The sequence below is a fragment of the Tasmannia lanceolata genome, unplaced genomic scaffold (assembly GCF_043159265.1).
Source record: "Tasmannia lanceolata isolate RefF3 unplaced genomic scaffold, GAP_Taslan_0.1 ptg000006l, whole genome shotgun sequence".
Taxonomy (NCBI): Eukaryota; Viridiplantae; Streptophyta; class Magnoliopsida; order Canellales; family Winteraceae; genus Tasmannia; species Tasmannia lanceolata.
The window spans coordinates 3,217,673-3,242,358 of NW_027518683.1; the positions used below are offsets into that span (position 1 = coordinate 3,217,673).

At 37.0% G+C, this 24,686-nt stretch overlaps 2 protein-coding genes and 1 long non-coding RNA gene across 4 annotated transcripts; 1 reads left to right on the top strand and 2 right to left on the bottom strand.

Annotated features, from left to right (window-relative positions):
• Positions 1-1,750: 1,750 nt before the first annotated feature.
• LOC143878225 (uncharacterized) lies at positions 1,751-5,615 on the bottom strand. Its single transcript, XR_013250898.1, has 3 exons — positions 5,438-5,615; positions 4,956-5,167; positions 1,751-1,984 (listed from the first exon to the last, which is right to left on the bottom strand). It is a non-coding gene; the product is annotated as an uncharacterized LOC143878225 (long non-coding RNA).
• Positions 5,616-13,843: 8,228 nt separating this feature from the next.
• On the bottom strand, positions 13,844-14,398 carry LOC143878125 (uncharacterized). The gene has a single exon (XM_077380441.1). The coding sequence runs from the start codon at positions 14,396-14,398 to the stop codon at positions 13,844-13,846; it is 555 nt and encodes a 184-aa protein (XP_077236556.1).
• Positions 14,399-14,642: 244 nt separating this feature from the next.
• LOC143879283 (ceramide synthase 1 LOH3-like) lies at positions 14,643-23,555 on the top strand. 2 transcript variants are annotated; one of them, XM_077381586.1, is made up of 7 exons: positions 14,643-15,105; positions 16,998-17,224; positions 17,730-17,885; positions 18,192-18,377; positions 21,636-21,820; positions 23,050-23,121; positions 23,257-23,555. In XM_077381586.1, the coding sequence occupies exons 1-6, from the start codon at positions 14,968-14,970 to the stop codon at positions 23,079-23,081; spliced, it is 924 nt and encodes a 307-aa protein (XP_077237701.1). In that variant the 5' UTR covers positions 14,643-14,967; the 3' UTR covers positions 23,082-23,121; positions 23,257-23,555. The 2 variants fall into 2 exon arrangements, with proteins under 2 accessions (XP_077237701.1, XP_077237702.1); XM_077381587.1 differs by having other exon boundaries at positions 14,986-15,105; positions 16,979-17,224.
• Positions 23,556-24,686: the final 1,131 nt, after the last annotated feature.

The following is a 24,686-nucleotide window of genomic DNA, read 5'->3' on the forward strand; positions in this document are numbered from 1 at the left end:
AAACTAAATTTATAAAAGTTTATGGGATTGCAAGAAAAATATATTCGATGGAAATTTTTGGTACTACCATAAATTGAAGGTCCCTCATAGAAAAAATTTAATAGTCCAGTTCAATTAATTTTTTTTCCAAACTAAAAAAAAAGCACAAAATTTAGAATTATTTTTTCCTTTCTAAACTTTTCCCAAAATTTCCTACAATCCAGGGCCAAGTTGTAGAGGGAAAAAGAGAAATTTTCACGAAAAGCAAAAGCAGGACGTCACCTCAAATGTTATATCCTGAGTAATCCTTAAATATAGTCAAGCGTGATTCTTTTCAAATGGCCTTGCATGCATCCAAAAATACCTACAAAAACGCAATACCCTAATCAAACGGTGAAAGAAACAAAATTATGGAGAGAGAGAGAGAGAGAGCTTGTATGCTGCTTTTTCAAAATTTGGTTCAACATCCATGAAAAGAGATGCAGCCGAGTTTGCATATTAGAGAGATAGAGAGAGGATGTCTTTTTAAGTGATTTGGAAACAAATTGTTGTATTTATGGGTGTGGAGGTTTTTCAAGGGTTTCGTAAATGACTTCTTATGTGCAAGACGTTTCAGATTTTAGGAGTGGGGGGAGGCGTTTTGCATGATGGGAATTGTAAGAAGCAGGGAGAAGGGACATTTTAGGCATTGTTTAATATATAGCAACTAATGACGTTTTAGAAAATTAATTCATTTTAGAGAAAATGACTATTTAAAGCCATTATTGCCTTTTATTGAAAAGGCATGCATTTTGAAAGCCATTATTGCCCCAAATCACTCGTTAATTGTGATTTTATGAGGGAACAACTGTTTTTTTGGGCAAAAAATCGGTGTGAATTTGGAGTTGCCATGTTGGAAATTAGTTGTAAAGATAAGCACATGATAAATCGAGGAACCAAATGGAAACGTGGAATGGGAGGAGTTAGTTTCTTTACGGGAGGTAATGCAAATCTCTTTTTTTAAGGAAAACTAAAAAGTCGTTTTGGAAATCTAAAAGTCACGTGGTACGTGCCGTTAATTGCGATTTAGGCAAGAATGAGATGCTTTGCCAAAGACGACCCTAATTGCGATTTTAGAAACCTTTCTAATATATGGGATAGAAAAGGGCTGACCTGTGGCACCACCACAGCTTAGAGGATTCCGCTTTACTTATATTTATAGATGACTTTAGTTTTTATCATTTAAAAAGGGCTGATTGAGAATAAAACGGTTATTAGTAACTAGTTGAATAGTTGCAGTGAATAGATGTGTTAAAAAAAGAATAGATGCGTTAAAAAAAGAAAGGGTTGCATTGTGAATAGATGCGGTAAAAAAAGAAAGGACAATGAATAGTTGCGTTAAAAAAAGAAATGGTTGCATTGTGAATAGATGTGCTTTAAAAAAAGAAAGGGCTGAATGCGATTTGTAGAGGGGGTGCCATGTGGCACGCCCTCAGCGTACCACATCCAGCTTTATATCGATATTATAGATTGTGTATTCAAGTGGTAAGATAGGGGTAGGGCGGGTGGGAGAATGAATTGAGGGTGAGATGTGCCTAAAAAATTAGGAAAAACTTGATCACATTTCAAGTGGTTAGAATTTGCTGCCCATTGTAAAACTTCCCCATCTGTACACATGTTTATCTTCTTAGAGGGAAGATCAACCTCTTAATTCACTTCAAAAAAAGGATCAATCCTTCTTTTTGCAGAAAGACACTTTCTTGAACAAACTTTTTCATTGATTTCCATTACAATAGCAAGTGCTTATATAAAGCGCTCAAATATGAACATAGAAAGATCTAGAAAGATCTTATGATAATAATAGATAACTAAATAAAATTAACCTAATATTGACTTGTATCCAAATCAATCCTAGTTGCTTTATCTGCCCTAATATTCCTAATCTACCATCCAATGATCAGATCTTTTGTGTAGCCATTAGATTTTGATCAAGGGTGCTTATTTATTTCTTTGGCGTCGTCGATTTCTTCCTCGCACAGGAACAAAGAAGAAAATAGGTTAAGCAAGAACAAGAACTAAAAATATGAAATTCAAAGACCTCTTTTTCATACATAAAATGCAAAATCACTTAGTCCCTGTTAGTTTTTGAATTATAGAATCGATATTTGTTAACTTACCAGCTATTGGAGAAAGGCATTATTTATCTTTATACTTTAACACTCCCCGGCACGTGTGGCCCACTTGGCAAACACGTGGCACATGTGGTCCCACTTTGGGCCGACCATCACATGTGGATTTTTGCTATCCGGGAGGTTTGAATTCGAGACCTTTGGCTTTGATACCATGTTAACTTACCAACTTCTCCAATAGCTTAAGCTATTGGAGAAAGGCATTATTTATCTTTTAAAAGGGATTTGCTAGCATCCATCGCAAGATAAGACAAAATCTGCTAAAAAGTAAGCCTGTGCGGCGCTCTCACATGCAACAGACCATCCGCGAAATGCCTTCTGCAATGGACGCCAGCAAATCTCATGTTAAGAAATTATCTTTTCAAATAATGATATTTTATTTGTTAAATAAGGCTGCAGAAATAATATTGGCACTCGTGTATTGATAATGGCACTCCATACTTTGTTAGGCAATAGCTAGTAGGAGCATGGAAATTTTTCTTAAAAAAAAAAAAACAAAAAACGGGGGAGTGTTAGAGTATAAAAGATTAAAAACACCTTTCTCCAAAAGCTTAAGCTTTTGGAGTTATTGGTTGTTTCACAATATTGAGTCCGAAACTGATTTTTGGACTTCAAATTAAATGCAATTTTAAGTCCAATAATTAGTTTGGACCCAAAATCCAAAACAAAGTGGCCTTAATCTTCTCTGATCACCACCGTTAATTATGCTCTGGTGAGAGTAGTATTAGGATAGTTAATCTCTTTGGATTGGACATATTTGAAGTAGAATATCTTCACTTCACAAAATTAAGTTGATAGAAAGGCTAATCAAATAATTTCTTGGACAATGAAAGATATTTTGCTAAGGTAAGAAACATTAACAGCAACTTAATTCTATCTTAAAAAGATTTATAAGTGGTGAAAACTATCTTTTGTACTTCATCACTACAAGAAATACACTAAGGGCCCATTTGGATACCCCTTGGATTTGGATTTGGATTTGGAGGTGAATTTGGATTTCCAAAATTCATGGATTTTAAATCAAGAATTTTAAAATTCACAAATTTATAAATAACGCCATTTGGATGACCACGTATAGATTTGGATTTCAGATCTAAATTATTATTATTTTTGTTTGGATGCTCTTTGGATTTGAATTTGAAATCTAACAAAACCAAAAAGCCCTAAAATACTTCATATAGAGGCATTTCTGCCATTTTCCATTATCCAGGTGTATTCTAGTCATTTCACCCTATATGGGGGTATTTTGATCATTTTTTATGTCATAAGGGTGTTTTAGTTATTTTCCATGACTCAGGGTATTTAGTCATTTTCAACCCAGTATAGGTGTATTCCAATCATTTTGCATGACCCGGGGGTATTCTAGTCATTTTACCTAATATTGTGTATTTTTATCATTTTTATCTCATGAGGGTAGTTTTAGTCATTTTTCATGAGCCATAGGTCATTTTTACTTGATATAGGAGTATTTCGATAATTTCCCATGATCATGGGGTATTTTAGTCATTTTACCCTATATGAGGTTATTTTGATCTTTTTATGTCATAAGAGTATTTTAGTCATTTTGCACGACTCGGGGGTGTTTTATCATTTTTACTTGATATAGGGGTATTTCTAGTCATTTTACCTAATATGGCGTAATTTTATCATTTTTATCTCATGATGGTATTTTTAGTCATTCTTTATGAGTCATGGGTCATTTTTACTTGATCTAGGGTTATTTTAGTAATTTTTCATGATATTGGGGTATTCTAGTCATTTTAGCCTGTATGAGGTTATTTTGATCGTTTTTATGTCATAAGGGTATTTTAGTCATTTTGCACGACTTGGGGTATTTTGTCATTTTTACCTGGTATAGGGGTATTTCGGTCATTTTGCATTACTCGGGGGTTTTCTAGTCATTTTACCTAATACGATGTATTTTGATCAGTTTTTAATGTCATGTGGGTACTTAAGTCATTTAACACTTTTTTGGTATATTTTGGTCATTTTAACCCCTTACGGGTCAGATTTAGATTTATAAATAACCTCTCGCATAAAAGATTTATAAATCCAAAAAATTACACTAACATGAGGAATTTGTAAATCTTGTGGATTTCACTCAAATCCAAATCCGGATGTCATAAAGGCTTGCCAAACGCCGAATTTGGATTTAAAAATCCAAATTCACCTCTAAATCCAAATCCAAGGTGTATCCAAACGGACCCTAATTGGAGAGAGACAAAGTCTGTAGCAAAAACATCTAAATCCGTCACCAAAATGAAATATCCAGGATTTTTTTATAAAAGACATACGCGGTGTGCTAAACTGACGGTGGATATTAAATTCCAGACAATAGATATTTCATTAAAAATAAATTAAAATATTAAATTAGTATTCACATATACGAGGGATGCTAAACTGAAGGGCACCCGAGTTGAACCATCGCACCAAAGTTCATTTATTATATTTTTCTGTGTCATAATAAATGCACTTTGGTGAGATTGCTCAATGGGTCGCCCTTGTAACAGGTTTTTGCAAAGGCACCCTTCATTTTAGCATTCCTCTACAGAGCATACATACAGCGACAGAAGTTGCTACTTGCGAAAGGGTTCAGATATTTTAACCATTGGGAACCGGTTGTGACTCCAAAACTGATTATTGGACTCAAAATTAAACGTAAATTTGAGTCCAAATATTCACTTTCAGACTTACAATCAGTTCTAAAAAAAAAACATGGCCTGAGAGTTTATAACAACCAAACAATTGCTGCAGCTTTTATTTTTTAGGTCACTATTAGGGGTGATCTACCAAGTTAGTTTTCCTTACCTTCTTACTAGTGCCGGCAAGGGACTTGGCTTCTTTCTCTGCTTCAATTTTTTTTTCTACCTCTTTCTTTTTCTCCTTTTGTTTGTTGGGTGGACCAGAAGAAGCATCAGAAGCCATTGAATCATCACTTTTAGCATCATCATCATCATTATGAACGGAAGAGGCAAAGTATTTAGTCCAACTAGATTCACTTTTACAGGAAGACTCCATTTCTATAGCAAAAGGGAGAAGGGAACAAGGGAGAGAAACACAAACAAACTGAGAGACTGATGAGTGTTTATATAGAACACTAAAAAAAATAAAAATAGAAAGACAAGGAGTAATTATGGAAAGATATAAAGATAGAATCATCCTAATCTAATCTAATTGCAAATATAATTAGGTTGTTTAATTGTAATATATGATACAAGGAATATTGTTGCAAAATTACAATCCTGACTGCTATATTGAAAAATTTCATCTCTCTTCTATTTTCAGCTCACTTTCATTTTCAGCCTTGACTGCTGAGAGATTTGCAGTATTGCATATTTCTATCTTTGAAAGCTCTACTGTTTGGCAGCTTTGGTTGCTAGTTTTGGAGATGTGTAAATCTTGCATGTCTCTATCTTTAATATCAAACTTTTTAAATAGAAAGAGCAAATAACTATTACTAAAAATTGTCATTCGTCTACACAACAAACTGAGAGAATATAAAACTCAAACTTCTTAAGTAGGAAAAGTAAATAGATGCATTTTGGGAAGGAAAATGATATCAAGACACAGAATTTATATGATGGGTGGCCGTGAAAACACGTGAAGCCTGGAAAGTATGGTACGGCTCACTCCATATGATGATCCAAACCGTCCATCTGTTAGGCCATAACTTAAATAGGTTATGGGATCATTTATGGAATCTTCTACATATTGGAGGGTTAGGATCATCCTATGGAAATGATTTTTGGGGCACAACCTATTTAAGTTATAGCCTAACAGATGGACAGTTTGGATCATCATATGGAGTGGGTCATACCATACTTTCCAGACTTCACGTGTTTTCACGGCCACCCATCATATAAATTCTCATCACTATCTATATTGCAGTTACTATTGTGAAAATCAAGTTACGCCCATAAAAGTACGATTTTTTCTTTGATATGAAAATCAAGGAGAGATTTTAGGATATTGCACTTACTATTGTGATAGATTGATGTTACTTTATGCATAGATCTTTTTAAATCCTATATCATGAATGGCTAATAGCATCAAGTGATCAAGATATTTAGATCAAGGCCTATCCATCGTGAAGGCCAAGAAATGAATGGTTTGGATAGCATGGAGGACCCACCATTTTTTAGACCCATGCCTGGAATGCTAGTATTTAATAAGTGCACAAAAAAAAACCCTTTAATTCTCAGAACCTGGAGAACTTGTGGCTTTCTTTCTCTGACTCCACCTGGAAAAGAGGAAGAACACAGCTCACAAAACTGAACATGAAGCCCACCTAGCTTGTTGAATAGCAATAGTCAGTTTTCACTATCTGAGAACTGCATTACCTTTAGATCTCTGACTTGTCATCAACAGAAACCAGCCTTTTATGGATAAAACAGGGGAACCCATCTCATGGAAAGGACAAAAGAACACAAATTCTTGGATTTCAAAATAGTGGGTTTTCTCTAGATATTAATTCACTTCCCTGTCTTGTGTTGCAGGGCAAAGTTTTTGACTTTAAAAGCATTTATCTTTAGTAATGTTTGAGTTATCATCAGTAATGTTGGGTTTTTAGATCAGGTTCACTTGGACGTTGGATGCATTCTCTATGGGGCAGATATCACTTTCAGATCTGCATTATTTATTTTTCCTTTTTGTTGGCTGTCCTCTTTGTTGAGAGAGGATGGATCAAAACGTAAGAGTGCCAATCAGATGTTTACCTTGTCGTACGTATAGTTTAGTGGGCATGGTTTTTGGGCTGTTCCTCACTCCAAGACCCTTCTAGCCTCTCCTTTTGCGTATTGTTTCTTTCAGAATAATGAAGATGTATTTAAAACTTCTCTTGGATGAGGATTTGATTTCCCACTTTTCATATTTTGTGGGCTTTCAAGATTGCAAATGTTTTTTTCACATTTTGCATGCAGACTATATGATAGCAAAGGCAAGATTTATTCCCTGGTGCTGCTCTCCACTGTTAGGAGAAATTATATTATGAATGGCCATATAAACACGTACTCATCAGTCATCATCTCATCAAATGATCCAACAGCACCTCACTTTTTGAGGAGCTGTTGTTGGATCAAATATCAAGGGCTGTACTTCTATTATACCACCTGTACATGTTTATACAGCCATTCATCATTTAATTTCTCCAGCCGAGCACGCCCTTGATAATTGTGTCCTTGTGCCCCGGCTGTGAGGGCTCTCAGAGTTTCAATCACATGGATAGTTCCATGGATAGTTCATTGTGCTCATCAGCGCTGGACTTGGAGATGTAGTAGATCATCCAAGGCACATTAGCATGGCGTACTCCTTCTAAAAAATGAGCTGCTGTTGGATCAAATATTACGGATGGGATGATGAGTACGTGTTTATGTGGTCATCATCACCACTAATCCAATTCAATATACTTGATCTGATTTTGACCGAACAATCCTGAGCGTTTAAACAAAACATTGATATAATGTATAGTAAGACATTGGCCACTTCAGTGAGGGTCCTTTTGGATCTTTGGTGGAAAAAACTTTCTTGAGAATATTCCCGTTGAGGCCATGTTTGGATTGCAGAAATTTTCTGAAAAAGTTCGGAGAGGAAAAATATTCTTAAAATTTCTTACTTATTTTTACCCATGACAGAACATAACTTGACCCAACCTTATTAATTTGGGAAAATTATTAAAAAAATGCAAAGTTTATGCTAAATTGTGAACAAAGGGTGGACATTTCAAATCTATAAAAAAAGGGCTGTCATGTACGAAAATAGACCATTTAGGATGAAAATACCCCCCCCTTTGCCTTTTCCCACCAACTATGTAGGATCTAATCCCTAAGCAATTTCACCTACCACATTTTCTTTTCTTTCTTCTTCCCCAAGCAAGTTCCAACGTGAGAAACAACCATTGCCAATACCTGGGTTGATGAAAAACAGCCATTGCCAACGTAAAAAACAGCCATTGTTCTTTGGAAAAAAAATGGGAAATGTTATCCGCACTACCGTATTTTGATGAGGACACTCCTCACTTTATTAAAAGTACTGTATGGCCCGCACCATAGGATGATCCAAACCGTCCATTAGATGGGCCACAACCTAAATAGGTTGTGCCCCAAAAAGCATTTCCATAGGTTGATCCTAACCCTCCGATCAGAATGTTAGAGGGTTGATCTTAACCCTCTATAGATCGAAGGGTTAGGATCAACCCATGGAAATGATTTTTGGGACACAACCCATTTAGGCTGTGGCCCATCTAATGGACAGTTTGGATCATCCTATGTGGGGGCCATACCGTACTTTTAATTAAGTGAGGAGTGCCCTCATCAAAATATAGTAGTGTAGACAACATTTCCCAAAAAAAATACCATTACTTACTAAACTACTTGGGTGATAAACATAGCTTCAAGTATGTCTAAATTATGGTTCCAAGAGTGATACTTGTGATGGGGGCATTCTAATAGTATGAAATTGGTTTTGAAACTGATTATGAGTGTTTTAAACTTTGGAACCATTACATAGGCCCCGGAACCACTAGGGAACCATATTATAGTTGTTCCGAGGTGTTAAGTGGTTCGAAGAGTCTAAATTATGGTTCCAAGAGTGCTACTTATGATTGGGACATTATAATAGTATGAAATTGGTTTTGAAACTGAACATGAGTGTTTTAAACATTTTGGAAAAATTACATAGTCTCCGGAACCACTTGGGAACCATATTATAGTTGTTCCGAGGTGTTAAGTGGTTCCAAGAGTCTAAATTATGGTTCCAATAGTGGTACTTGTGATGGGGACATTCTAATAGTATGAAATTGGTTTTGAAACTGATCATGAGTGTTTTAAACATTTTGGAACCATTACATAGGTTCCGGAACCACTTGGGAACCATATTATAGTTGTTCTGAGGTGTTAAGGGGTTCCAAGAGTCTAAATGATGGTTCCAAGAGTACTACTTGTGATTGGGACATTCTAATAGTATTTTGAAACTGATTATGAGTGTTTTAAACCTTTTGGAACCATTACATTGGCTCCGAAACTACTTGTGAACCATATTATAGTTGTTCTGAGGTGTTAAGTGGTTCCAAGAGTCTAAATGATGGTTCCAAGAGCGCTACTTGTGATTGGGACATTCTAACAGTATTTTGAAACTGATCATGAGTGTTTTAAACCTTTTTCGAACCATTACATAGGCTCCGGAACCACTTGGGAACCATATTATAGTTGTTCTGAGGTGTTAAGTAGTTCCAAGAGTCTAAGTGATGGTTCCAACAGTGCTACTTGTGATTGGGACATTCTAATAGTATTTTAAAACTGATCATGAATGTTTTAAACCTTTTAGAATTATTACATAGGCTCCGGAACCACTTGGGAACCATATTATAGTTGTTCCGAGGTATTAAGTGGTTCCAAGAGTCTAAATGATGGTTCCAAGAGTGATATTTGTGATTGGGACATACTAATAGCATTTTAAAACTGATCATGAATGTTTTAAACCTTTTAAAATTATTACATAGGCTCCGGAACCACTTGGGAACCATATTATAGTTGTTCCGAGGTGTTAAGTGGTTCCAAGAGTGCTACTTGTGATTGTGAGATTCTAATAGTATTTTGAAACTGATCATGAGTGTTTTAAACCTTTTGGAACCATTACATAGGCTCCAGAACCACTACATAGGCTCCGGAACCACTTGGGAACCATATTATAGTTGTTCCAAGGTGTTAAGTGGTTCCAAGAGTCTAAATGATGGTTCCAAGAGTGCTACTTGTGATTGGGATATTCTAATAGTATTTTGAAACTTATCATGAGTGTTTTAAACCTTTTGGAACCATTACATAGGCTTCGGAACCACTTGGGAACCATATTATAGTTGTTCCGAGGTGTTAAGTGGTTCTAAGAGTCTAAATTATGGTTCCAAGAGTGCTACTTGTGATGGGGACATTCTAATAGTATGAAATTGGTTTTGAAACTGATCGTGGGTGTTTTAAACCTTTTGGAACCATTACATAGATTCCGGAACCAGTTGGGAACCATATTATAGTTGATCCGAGGTGTTAAGTGGTTCCAAGAGTCTACATGATGGTTTCAAGAGTGCTACTTGTGATTGGAACATTCTAATAGTATTTTGAAACTGATCATGAGTGTTTTAAACCTTTTGGAACCATTACATAGGCTTCAGAACCACTTGGGAACCATATTATAGTTGTTCTGAGGTGTTAAGTGGTTCCAAGAGTGGTTCTGAGGTATTAAATGTGGTTCCCTAGTGGTTCTGAGGTATAAAATGTGGTTCCGTAGTGGTTCCGGGGTATAAAATGTGGTTCCCTACTGGTTCCAAGGTATAAAATGTGGTTCCGTAGTAGTTCCGGGGTATAAAATGTGGTTCCCTAGTGGTTCCGAGATATAAAATGTGGTTCCCTAGTGGTTCTGAGGTACACAGTGGGCCCACATTGTTTGGATCATCCAAGGCGTTCATTTGATGGGCCCTCACATATATAGGGTGTGCCGAAAAAATCAGCTCCATCGGATCATCCTAACCCTTCAATCTGAGGACGTACCATCGGCTGTTAGCCCTACTCGGAAGTCCGAACAAAATTTCGGACTTCCGAATGGAGTCCAGTACAATGCCCATTCCACTGGACTCTTTCGGACTTCCGCCCAAATTTTCGGACTTCCTAATGGAGTCCAGTAGAATGGGCATTCTATATATGTGAGGGCCCATCAAATAAACGCTTTGGATGATCCAAACAATGTGGGCCCACTATGTTTTTGGTAGTGTTTGGATTCGGGTATGGGGTTTGGAGGGTTGTATGGGGTCTTCATTAGCATTGACAGTGTTTCAAAAGAGGGGGCCTACCTTATACAAATTGAACCACAGGGGGTTTACTTGTAACTTTTTAAACATTAGGGGTTAAGTTGGATGTGTACAGTCCTTGTACAAAATGGAGGGTTAGGATCTTCATATGGAGATATGCGGGTACATCCTCTATACATCATGGTCCAACAAATGAACGGTTTGGATCATCCTTTGAAGTGAGCCCCACTGTTTGCAACATATAAAATTCCTGCAGAGAGAGAGAGAGAGAGAGAGAGAGAGAGAGAGAGATGGGTAAAAAGAAGGTTTTTAAAAGACAAGGGTATTCTTGTCATTTTCCGTCCCTGACAAGACTCGACAAGAGAGAGATGGGTAAAAAGATGGTTTTTAAAAGAGAAGGGTATTCTTGTCATTTCCCGCCCCTCACAAGACTTGACAGTCCCTATTTCATTGTTTTGAAATGTCTACCCCTGAACCACTACGGAACCACATTTTATACCTCGGAACCACTAGGGAACCATATTTTATACCTCGCAACCACTACGAAACCACATTTTATACCTCGTAACCACTAGGGAACCACATTTTATACCCCAGAACCACTACGGAACCACATTTTATACTCCGCAACCATTACGGAACCACATTTTATACCTCGTAACCACTAGGGAACCACATTTTATACCCTGGAACCACTAGGGAACCACATTTTCAACCCCGGAACCACTTGGGAACCACATTATATACTCCAGAACCATTAAGGAACCACATTTCATACCCCATAACCACTAGGGAACCACATTTTATACCCTTGAACCTAGTACGGAATCAAATTTTATACCTCGGAACCACTGGGGAACCACAATTTATACGCCGGAACAAGTACGGAGCGACATTTTCTACCCCGGAACCAGTACGAACCAAATTGGGTAGAAACAAGTAATGGTCTTTTTCCAACAGAAAAAATTGTGGTTCTAACTTTCTTTTAAAACCCAAGAAAACATTGAAAACAATTATACAACCAACATAGAACAACTTGGGTAATTTCTTTGTTTTTTTCAACACAAAACAATGAAAACAATGAAAACCTTCATAAAATGTTAAACCCTATTCAAGTAGAGGAGCATGGACCTACTTGGAGCTATGTTTATCGCCCAAGTTCAAATTTGTCACAAGTAATGATGTTTTTTTTTAACAAAATACAATGGGATTGGAGCTTCCAAAGGATGGCAATGGCTGCACTGGGTGTTTTTCACGTTGGATGGGTGGGGAAGAAGAAAGAAAAACGTGAAGTGGGTAGCTGAAAAAAACATAGGGATTAGAGCATAAAAAATGGTGGGAAAATGAAAGTGGGGGTATATTTGTCCTAAAACTCATACTCTCTCACCTGACAGCCATTTTTTTACAAAATTTAAATATCTACCTTTTATTCACAATTTAGCATAAACTTTGCATTTTTTTAATAATTTTTCCTATTAATTTTTTATTTAGAGAGACCTTCAATGTATGATGATAACCCTATAAATTAAGCATAATTATATCATTTCCCTCAAAACTGTGGAAAGAAAAAAAAATTCCATCGGATATGTGTTTCTTGCAATCAAAACATGGCCTAAGGAATAGGAACTCTTTAGGTGCAGGAAAAGTTTTGATTGGAAAACTTTTCCATGAAAAATGAATTTTCCAATGCTTGGTGAAGACATTTTCGAGGGAAATCCCTCCCCCCCCCCCCCCCCCCCCCGAGCTAGTTCTTGTTGACGGGAGGATAGCGAGACAGCTTCATGTGCTATGGATTTATCATTTGTATTCTGATTCAGTGGCAATACCAAAGTATATATTTTTAGAATGAGAAAAATATTCCTTTTTATGCCTTTATTTATGAAGATATTATTGATCAATGGTTCAAGTTCATACTTGGACAAGAGGGAATGAGATAGGCTAGCCGTGCTTTACCAGATAAGACAATGACTATGAAGTGTGTATTGATTGTTTATTTATTGATCCTTTATTTATTTATGTTATCCATTTGTCGACACAGAGTGAGAGAGACGTTCACTTCCTATACCCTAGACTTTAAGTAGGGAAGTGATATATTGGCCCCTTGTTTTTTACTAGGGAAATGATAAATGCGCCCCTTTTCATCACTTTGGGACACCCAGCTGCATTGTAGGTAGCAATCAGGTCACTTCATTCCTTCACATGTGAAGTACAGCAGCCCCTTTACAGTCATAGATATACTGTAGCTGGTGTCCCAAGTAATGAATAAGGGCGCATTTATCATTTTTGTTTGTACTATGGACAGTCCACATTAGTGTATTTATAACTACTCTTTTACACTAGTGGGGCTGTACTTAATGAATAGGGGCGCATTTATCATTTTTGTTTTTACTATGGACAGTCCACATTAGTGTATTTATGACTACTCTTTTACACTTAGTGGGGCTGTCCGAAGTAAGAAAAAGAGATGATATATCATTTCCTTTAGGAGGAAAGTGTTTCTGCGCACGTGCGAAGGGAGCCCCCTAAGCACAAGTGGCTTAAAAAGCCACCGATTGGACGGTTTGGATTATGGCCATACCTTACTTTTTAATAATGTGAGATCATTTCCCTTTAATTAATCCCCTTAAAATAGTAGGGGGATAAACGACATCCACAGTACCTTATTTTGGTAAGGACGCTCACTGAACATACTTTTGTTTTTGGATGATTAAGCTAGGGTTAGGCAAGACCCCACCACATATATATATATATATATATATATATTAAAAAAGAAGAAACCAAGAAGCATAAGATGGCCCCTGGGCACAAATTTATACCCCGGGAATGGGCTTGGAGAGCTTACAAAGACAGAAATAAAGCAAAATACAACAATAAAACCAGTCCATTCTAAGAATACCCTGAAAAACTACAGCCTTTGATAAATCTCGCCGGATTGATCTTTGGATAGAATTTCCAGCAGAGGCAAAGGGATGGAATGGATGGGAATATTTTCGCCGTTGCACGGATAACTCCTTTTTGATAGATAGTCAGCAGCAAAGTTTGCTTCTCTCCAAATATGTGTGATCCTCCAATCAATATTATTGGGATATCTCCATGCTTTCTTGATGTCCTGGAGATTTTTCCAAGGTGGATGGGATGATTTATCCACAGAATCAACAACAAAGGTGGAGTCAGCTTCAATCCACAGTTTTGTGATCCTCAAAGTCATAGCAGCAGCGACCCCAGTGATAGCCTGAATTTCCAGAGAATAAATTTCGTCTTTTGAAATTGACAGGGAGAAAAAGTAGAACACATCCCTATTAGAGTCCCTGATGATTCCTCTTATGCCACCTCTTATTTCACAATTGGACCTACGAATATTCATGGAATAATTTTTCAAGTTTGCCGATACAAGCCCCCAAATCCGTAAATCCTTCTCATTTTCTAAAATTTTTGCATCTCCACTCATTGGCGGAGCCATGATTTATACATAAGGAGGGCAGGTTATACATAAGGCTGGGCCCACTTGAGTTGGGTCTACTAAGGAGTTTAGCCCAACTCCTTTTTCAATACTTCGAGTCTCAATTTTCAAGGAAATCCTTTTTTTCTTTTCCTTTTTGAAGAAAAAAAGACAATTTTTATTTTTTCAGCTAATGACAGGAGGGTTATTTTTGTCATTGGGAACTTCCATGGAAAGTCATAAATAAAGTCGTATAGTCGTAAGTCATAACTCCCATGAAACACGATAGGGGTATTTTTGTGATTTAAGAGGTGTTGGCAATTTTGACAAATCCATGAGAAGAAGAGGGTTCGTTCGTGGAAAGGAAAGATTCACTTTCCTTCCAAGTTCCATCCAAAGTCTCAAAAACTTAAAATAAGAGGGTTAACATTCCCCCCCTGTAGTCCGTGCCACGGGAGGAATGTCTCATGTCTGAGTCTTTCCAATTCCCCTCCTCTTTCTCCCTCTCACTTTTCGATCCAATTTTTCTGGATCTCCAACAAACCCTTTGAAAATTAGTTCCTTTCGATTATCACAACCTTTTGTACAAAATGAATTTGATCGATACAATGTTTTCCATCGATTGGGAACAGGAATCATCTCCAATCTACCAAGATTTCATCATTCTACCTTTCTTCGCTTTGTTTTTTCCGTCAGTAAGATTCTTATTAGACAGATTCGTCTTTGAGGTATGCAAATAGATTATCAGATTCCTCTAATTTATTTATTTTTCCCCTTATTTTGATTGGTTATATGGGTATTCTTCTTCTGAAGCTAATCTTGATTGAGGACCGCTCATTTAATCCGTTTAATATAGTTAGTAAGCTGATCTTGATTAAGGAACAATTATTTGACACTGGGTTAATGGAATTGGTGTGATTTCTTAAAGGAGATCATTGAATTTATTTTGGTTTCTCTTTTTTTTTTTTATTATAGCTTTTTAGTTTATAGGTTGGATTATGGAGTGTGAGATGTGATTTTTGTCTCCTCAAATTGAGTTATTTTAGGTCTTCTGTCTTACCCACATTAGGAATAGTGTTCACCTAATGGGTTTAATAGAGTTGGTAAGCTGATATTGATTAAGGAACATTTACTTGACATGGGGGGTAATGGAATTGGTGTGTTTTCTTAAAGGAGATCATTGAATCTATTTTGGTTTCTCTTTTTTAGCTTTTCTGTCTTTAGGTTTGTTATTAGCTTAGGCATATGGAGTGACTGTTGCTGAGCTGAGATGTGATTTTAGTCTCCTCAAATTTAGTTTGTTTTTAGGAACTAGTGGTCTTCTGTCTTACCCACTTGAGGAATATTGTGCTGTTTATTGGCATTCTTTAAGGATGTAACTATAATGGTTTGTCTGATATGTGATCTAAGTACTCTTGGGTGTCTCTGACTTTATGTTTCCTACTAGTACCACATGCAACATGGAACCTAGGAATTGTATACATGGAAGATATGACCAATCATAATCATAAGAAGTTTGTATTATGACCACTCAGTCTCATCTATATTAGCTCCTATTCAACGTAGTATTTCTACCAACACCGTTGAATGATCAGCCTCCATTTATTTTGTTGTTCCTTCACCAATATGGTTTCATTTGTTTTTTTTTTCTAGGAAATTTTAATATCTGAATTATGAAAAGGTAATCTCATTTGAGTGTTTACTATGAAATCTGAAAAAATTGCAATATATAGATTTCATTTTTATACTTTATTTTGTTTGTTATGAATTTTCTCAAGATGCATATTGGGTGGATTATGACAATGAACATACAGAAATTCTTGTTTTTGGAAGTTGGACATCATATTTCTCAAAGGAACAAGGGAGATGCATTGATTTTGTAAATGATACAAATTTCACTCTAGCAGTTTAGAATTTAGTGCCGCTCTGAGAACACAAAATACTATAAAGGAGAGTATCAAGAAAATCAGTTCTAGTACCGAGCGGCAGTTATCCATTGTACCAAGATTGGCTTTTGAATAATCTTCACCAAAATGTTTGAAATGCTATCAGACTGTCTTGAGCTGGGTTTATAAATCATTTTTTTTCAGCTGGTGTTATTTTTTCATTATTGTCCATGTTTTGTCGCATCCAATTGCCTTTTGAAGTCTTACTAGTTACTATCTAGGTAATATCCAATTGTTTTCACGTCTTACTAGTTACTATAATCATTGTTTTTTCAGCTGGTGTTATTTTTTCATTATTGTCCATGTTTTGTCTCATCCAATTGCTTTTTGAAGTCTTACTAGTTACTATCTAGGTAATATCCAATTGTTTTCACGTCTTACTAGTTACTATCTGTAGATCTACTGATCTAGTTCATTTAGACCTGATCAGTACTCTAATTGTGAAAAATAGAATTTACATAAATTGGTGGTCTACTTCTGATATAGTGATGCATTCTCTTTTTCCTTATGCCCGACTCATGATTTGATGTTGGTAATTTGATGAACAATGAATGAGTTGCCATTTTTAATGAACATGAGTATAGTTCAGATTTATTAAACAATAACTCTTTGCAATTTTTTTCCTTTTTACGAACTTTAGCTTGGTTTGAACCAGAAGTATGTGCTTGTCACAGAAGTTGGCAAGGCGATTAATTTTCGGAAATGGGCATGATGTGCTGGATAGCAAAGAAGAAACGAGAAGAAAGCTCAACAAATTCAAGGAGTCAGCGTGGAAGTGCACTTATTTTCTTTCAGCAGAGCTTCTGGCACTGTCTGTTACATATAAGGAGCCCTGGTTCACAAACACCAAATATTTTTGGGTAGGACCTGGTGAGCAGGCCTGGCCAGATCAAAAGTATAAGTAAGTTTACCATATTAATTCTTCTATGTTGGCTGTTAAACTTCAGCAGATTTGTCTAGCATAACTTGGTGGTCAATTTTATCCACGTCTATACAGTTGATTGATAATATTAAACAAAATATATTATTATTTACATAGCATCTCTCTCTCTCTCTCTCTCTCTCTCTCTCTCTCTCTCTCTCTCTCTCTCTCTCAGGAGTAACATTTGTGTATATCAACGGCATACGCCGGCGCGCCGCGTCTATACAGTTGATTGATAATGCTAAACAAAATATATTATTATTTACGTATCTTCTCATGGTATATGTAAAAAAAATGGCATATCCTGAATAGACATACATGAAAATTATACGAAGTGATTTAAGTAACTAAAAACACTGGCAAGGTAAGATTTCATCTCAAAAACATGGTGGTGCATGTTCCAGATTCATGTCCAACACAACAGTTACTTAGAAAATGGAATACGTAAGAAGTCAATTGGCTGATCGTTTCCCTTGACTCACAGGTTGAAACTGAAGGCATTGTACATGTTTGGTGCTGGATTCTACACGTACTCCATATTTGCATTAATTTTTTGGGAGACCAAGAGGTCCGACTTTGGAGTATCAATGGGTCACCATATAGCAACTCTCACTCTTATCGTGTTCTCTTATGTATGGAGGTTTGTTCATGAATCGAAATTTTGTTCTTGATCGTTCATTTATGTATTCCTTGAACCAAATTATTTGACACTTATTTTCGGAATCTATTTATTCTAGTCTTTTAGTAGTCATGAAGCTTGCAAGGAGGCAAATTTAAACTGTAAAAAAGTTGAATCTCTTCCCACAAATGACTGACTTCATCTTTGTCAACATATTCGAATTAGCAGTCATTGAGTGAGGTTATTGTTTTTGCTGGAATTTAGGATCATGTTTTAATAAGCTGGCGGAGACAATTTCCTAACATCCTGATCCACCTATCCTTGCAGGTTTGCTCGTGTTGGTTCTGTTGTTCTAGCTCTTCATGATGGAAGTGACGTCTTTTTGGAAGTGGGGAAGATGTCCAAATACAGTGGCTATGAAAATGTTGCTAGCTTTTCATTCGTTCTTTTTGTTGCATCATGGGTCGTACTTCGTCTCATATACTACCCATTCTGGATACTTAGAAGTACAAGGTAGGTATGATTTACTTCTTGAAGGCATCTGTTGGTTGGTTGTTACCATTATTAATTATTCTCTGTTCCGACACATCTGATTTCATGCTCCATATTCTTATATAGATGTAGAAAAAGAAAAAACTGCAGATGCATTTTATTTTTTTAGAAAAATGTTATGTATTTTGTTGTTCTTTCATGCACAGGAATACTTTTATCTCTTTTTTTCTTATCAAGGAAGGTGGGAGTGAATTACTGTTTTTGAAATTTGACTATTAACTGTCTAATTTACTTAGCCTTTTAAATCTTGTCCAGAGATGGATAGTGTCATGCCCTGATCCCACTGTGTAAATATTGTCCGTTTCTTGGTCGTCTACCCTCCCTAGTTTTGTTTTCAGCACTAACCGTGCCCGACCTACTCCGCAGCGCCCGCCCCTTGGAGATGCTGAAAACGCGTCTACACAGGGAGGAGGGTTCACATATATAGCCTGGGAACCTTCTCTCCCTTTCCGAACAGGGGTCTTACAAACCACCCCCTTAGGGTCCATTGTCCTTGTTGGCACACCGTGTTACGGGAGGTTAGGCTCTGATACCATTTTTGTCACGTCCTGACCCCATTGTGTAAATATTGTCTGGTTTTGGGCCTTCTACCCTCCCCGGTTTTGTTTTCTAATAGCACTAACCTTGCCCGACCCCTCCACGGGGCCAGCCTCCATCGGGCACTACGTAGGCCCGCCTCTTAGAGATGTTGAAAACGCGTCTGCACAGGGAGGAGGAGGGTTCACATATATAGCCTGGGAACTTTCTCTCCCTTTCAGACGTGGGATCTTACGGATAGGCCTACTGTACACAAATGGAAAATCCATAGAAATGGAAATAGGTCACTTTCCTGCAAAGGAGGAAAAACATTACTGGTAAGATACATTGCTATCATGTTTAGCAAGACCCCTCTAACTATGAGCCAATCTTTCATCAACACAAAGGAGAAAGGGAAAGTGGGATTCATCACCCAAATTTTCAAAAGGTTAAAGGTCAGGTTGCTTCATTTTAGTCTTTGGACCATTGAAGACTTCAATGTCTATGTAGATTGCTAAAAGCACCAAGCAAATGACGTAAAAGTTTTTGAAGTTCTCAACATTATGTAGTGTCATAATTGAAAAATGATGTCAGAAGACTCAGAACCAGCCCTGGATATTCATCACTTAATGGTCCGTTTGGTTGCCGGAATTTTTTTGGTTCTTGGGACTTTTGTGGAATTTCCGCAGGAAACCCATGTTTGGTTGCTGGGCCCAAAATAATCCCAGGAACCAAAATAACTCCGCACGAAACCCTACCTGGAAAAAAAATACTCCCAGGAACCAAAAATAAGCTTGCAGAATTTTTTTTTCTTCCCAACAGTTCAAGCAACCAAACAAAGCTTCTTTTTTTTCCCACGATAGTCTGGTTAACCAAACATGGGATTTTTATTTTACCGTGATACTTCCAGGGAGTTTTTTTTTCCACCAATCTCCCAGGGAGTTTTTTGTTCCACAGAAATCCCAAGAACCAAAAAAATTCCGGCAATCAAACGGAGAAACTTTACTATTGAATATATTTCTTTTGAAAGGTGACAAGAAATATATTGATAAATCATACGAGAATTACATGAGAGAGGGACCAGGAGTCCCCCAGGAAACTGCATCGTATGAGGACCTAGGAGATAACTCCAGGGCCCTAAAGGAAAGATCCAAAACTATTCCCCCTTTACCATCCCCTTTACATTCACCAAACCAAAGCAGAAATACTAAAATGCGAAATTCTGCGATCTCCCTAGAAGATCATTCTTAAGAGAAACCCTGTTAAAACTACCAAACCCTTTGCGATCTTCAACGAAGATCTTGAAAAACCGTTCCATAAGATAAAACTTCCTCTTGTGCGATTGAATATAAAAATGGTCTTCATTTGAAATTGGTCTCCCAACATCAATGCTCGAACTGAACCATATTGGAAAGCAATCTCCTGAAATTGCAAATCACAATGACTAATGCAAATCTCAGGAAGGTCAGCCATCACGAATTGCAACTTGTGTATCTGCTACCAATTGAATAGTCAGGAATTTCGGAGTGTGAGCACGACATTGGGCCACAAGGGTTTGCTTATACAAACCACAAGTTGATAAAATTCAAAATCTCATGAAAACTATGAGATGCTAAATACCTACAAAACAATGAGATCCCAAAAGGCAATTCCACCTTCAAAGGGGAGAATGTGACAATGCTATCCTCAAAATCACTCTAAAAATTGAAAAAAATAATCATGTAGTAGTGTTTTTAGTGTTGTGTTGCTGGTCTGATCTTCTCGATCAGGCATTTTATGTTAGTTCTTATTTCTGTTTATTTTATTTTTTTTGAGTGGTTTCTTATTTCTGGTTAATGACACTTATTGCTATTAAAAAAATGAAAATAGAAAATGGGAAAAAGTTGTCCTCCCATGGAGGTTGTCCTCTGCCTTTCTTCATTTGTTGGAGTGACTAATGGGTCTGACTTAGTTTGGACTTTGGAGTGCACCCATTGTATTGTCATAGGTTCCATACATCCTACTGGTGAGAGGACCACAAACTGTGCTTCCCGATGGACTAGAGTGATGCTAAAAAAAGGAAGTGCAATCCCTCGGGAGAAGAGACCCTTTGAGTTGTAGAGATCCTTAACAAACTTTTCTTAACTTTTTTAATAAGAATCTCTATGCTGGAAAATCTCTCTTTTCAGTCATATTAACTATTTTGACTTGGTTTTTGCAAAGAAGTCTTCTCGGAGGAAAAACTTCTTCAAGTCATTTTTGATAGCTTGTCTCCTTTTTAGAGTCTTTGTGGAAAGGGACTATCTTCATATTTCTTCTCGGAGAAACTATAAAGGACTTTTGGAAGCTCTGGTTCATAATCTTTGTTTTTGTTGGTTTTATTACTGAAAATTTGCCCAATGGAAGATGATTATTTCTTGAAGTAGAAAAAAACATGTATGTTTTATGGAAAATTATTTTGACAATGCCCTCTTAGGATGGAAGGGCCGGGACTCCCACTCCCTGTGCACACTTAATGTGGGCCAAACTGCACAGGTAGTCTCACCAACAAACAAGTGTGAAAACCATTGACATGATACATTAGCAACATGAGCATTTTTCATTAAAGAAACTAAGATAATTGTGACACTAGTTGCAAAATCTGTTTCTCCTTTTATTTAGAAAGGAAGTTCTAAAGGGACCTTTTCTTTGTGTACCTGTTTTTTATGTTTCCATTGTTGGCAGTTATGAAGTTATTTTAACCTTGGACAAGGAGACACACCGGATTGATGGACCCATATTCTATTATTTGTTCAATACGCTTCTCTTCACTTTGCTTGTTCTTCACATTTATTGGTGGGTGTTAATGTACCGGATGCTCGTTAGACAAATCCAAGCAAGAGGCCAGCTTGGAGACGATGTTCGATCTGGTACGTTCCGGAATTCTCTTGATGGTTTCCTCAACTGCACATACACACATGCACATACACGCACATACACGCATGTACAGGCACACATATGCAGGGACATGTTAACATTGAAAACAGCCAGGCAAATTACCAAAACCTTCATACTGCAGACTCACTAATATTATCACCCAAATAGGGCTGGTAATTTCACCCATGAAACCGGGGATCCGCCCCGCCCCCACCCGTCCCGAACGGGACGGGGATTCCCCGACTTGGTGAGGGGATGGGGCGGGGGCTTAAAAAAATCCCCGAAACGGGGATGGGGATGGAGATGGACCCGCCCCGCACCGTTTTACTATGCAAGCCATTATCAATATCCTCTTATTTTAGTATTGTTTTAGTGTTTTTTAAGTTAACAGTAAATATATATTTTATTCTAGTGATATTGGTATTACCATATTTTGAAGAGTGCACAAATACGGCTTGTCTTTTTCTTTTTTTGGGATGTTAAAAAGCTTTTTTGAGGTGAGGATTTTTGTGTGAGGCGGGGACGGGGAATGCAACATCCGCCCCCGCCCCCGCCCCGTTGCCAGCCCTACACCCGAAACCCTTCTGGCCGTTTGCATACCATTCGCGGATTTTCGAATTCTGGATTTCTTCAAAATTGTAGTTGGAAGACAAGAGAAGAAGGAGACCGTCCGTTTCGCTTCTTGTTAGAATCTTGGATTTTAAGCAAGAAATCTAGGTTTTAGAAATCTCTAGGGATGATCTCCTACTCTCTTGCTTACAGAAAGAAGGGCGAGAAATCAGAAAACAACGGCTTCTCTTCTTCTTCTCTTGTCTCCCATCTACAGTTTTGAAGAAATCCAGGATTCTAAAATCCGAACGGCCCCTTCAAGTTTGGGATATTTACACTTTTTCCTTCAAGATTCCTTGCCTTCTGCTGCTTAGAACTTCGGGATATTATCACCCAAATTCCTAGCAAAACAGACTTATCATCTCCCTTGTGAAAAGGCTTCATCATATCAGGGTACATCTGTAGTGGAAAAAACAAAAAAAACCAAAAAAATATTGTAGCCAGTTCATTTAAAACCTAGTAGTATTTTGTGTTACATGCAGTTGACATTATTAAGATAATCCTATGAAAGGAATCCATGATGAACATTTCAAAAAATAAAGGAATCCATGATGAAACAATTTTCTCTTTTAACGTCTCATACCCTTTTGGAACGCATTGATTTGTTATGTAGATTCTGAAGACGAAGGTGAGCACGAGGATTGACCTGTTCAAGATTGATTTCTCCGCATGTATCCATGCCAAGGTGCTCAAACAATCACAGTTTAGCATTAGTATTATTATGTGTTTATTTGAGTCCACCCTTTTCTTTTTACTTAAGTCAGGTATAGGTGTTGACTGATTTATTAAAAAAAAAATTCAAGTTCTATTCTTCTTGCAGGTTTGGGTTCTCACGCCTCATTTGGACATGCAAGTTTGATTGGATGATAATTCCTGTGATGTGAAATCTGCCGCAATTGGTGGGATTGTATATTAGTTTGAGAAGCAGATATGGAAGCATAGGTAAAATGAACAGTGAAGATTTGGTTCTCATCTCCAATGTCATCAATGTTACTTTAACAGATTTCACAAGCTAAGGAACTGTTTATTGGCACCCTTGTATGATTTTTCTAATTTAATGGAAAGGTAATGAAAAAATATGAAGAAAATAGCAAAGATCACAAAATGCAATGTTTTACAGATTGATGTCAGGTTCAACTACTATCTGAATTGTGGGTTTGGGCTTCTCTAAGCATAAGATTTCTTGGTAGATTGGACAGTCTCACTTCTTTCTATACATTTGATCATCTTGTATACAGGAAGGATTGCGATCAGGCGAACATAGCTGGTAATTAGGGTCAATGGCTGTTTTTCTCCCCAGGGCCGCACTCTTTCCCGGGTTAAAAAAAGTACTTAATGATTCAATCCAAGATTAAAGCTTCAAGAGAAGTGATATGTACATGAATTAGGTCATGAAAAAGTGTTGGATTGTGGGGCGTGATCCTCTTGAAGATTATCATGGCCTGCTATTCATAGTTTAAGTTTGAGGATGCAACTTAATCTGATTATTACTTCAATTAGAAGCATTTGGTTCATGGCGAAGTTGTTTTATGCCGAATTATTACTCCTATTAACACCCACAAAGTATATTTTATCTTGAGATCTACTAGACTTCACTGGGCTTCATTCGAGTAGCTAGGACCCAAGAGTGTAATCTGTTGCCAAATCCTTTGTTACCTCTAATTTATCAGGAGCTGCTAGTTTTATTTTATTGGCAACCTTATTCAAATGGATCTCAAGAACAAATGAAGACTCATATTCTGCTTGCAGCTCTCGTCAGAATCAAAAGCCAAGATGATGTTACAGAGCCTATGTTTGTTTTGGATTTTGATAACCGATTGTAAGTTCAAAGACTTCTTTTTTCTGTAAGATTATGGCAACCAATTGTGAATCCAAAACCAATTATTGGACTCATAATTTTGAGTCCAATAATTGGTTTTGGATTCATAATCGGTTGCCATAATCTTAAACGAACAGAGCTTATTGGTCCTGTTGGATTTTGAGAACCGATTGCGAGTCTAATTTTGAGTCCAATAATCAGTTTTGGACTCACAATCGGTTCTCAAAATCCAAAACAAACAGGGCCTAAAGAGAAATGATATCCGTAATCCGATCAAATGAAGATTGGAGTGCCATGCATGATTAAAAAAGGGACTGTGGATATAAAATCCCAATCCTAAATCGTCTGAATTTAATAAATAAATTACCAACAATTATGAGATAACATGCCCAAAGATTTCCATTGATCAGACTGCAAGGAACATCTGATCT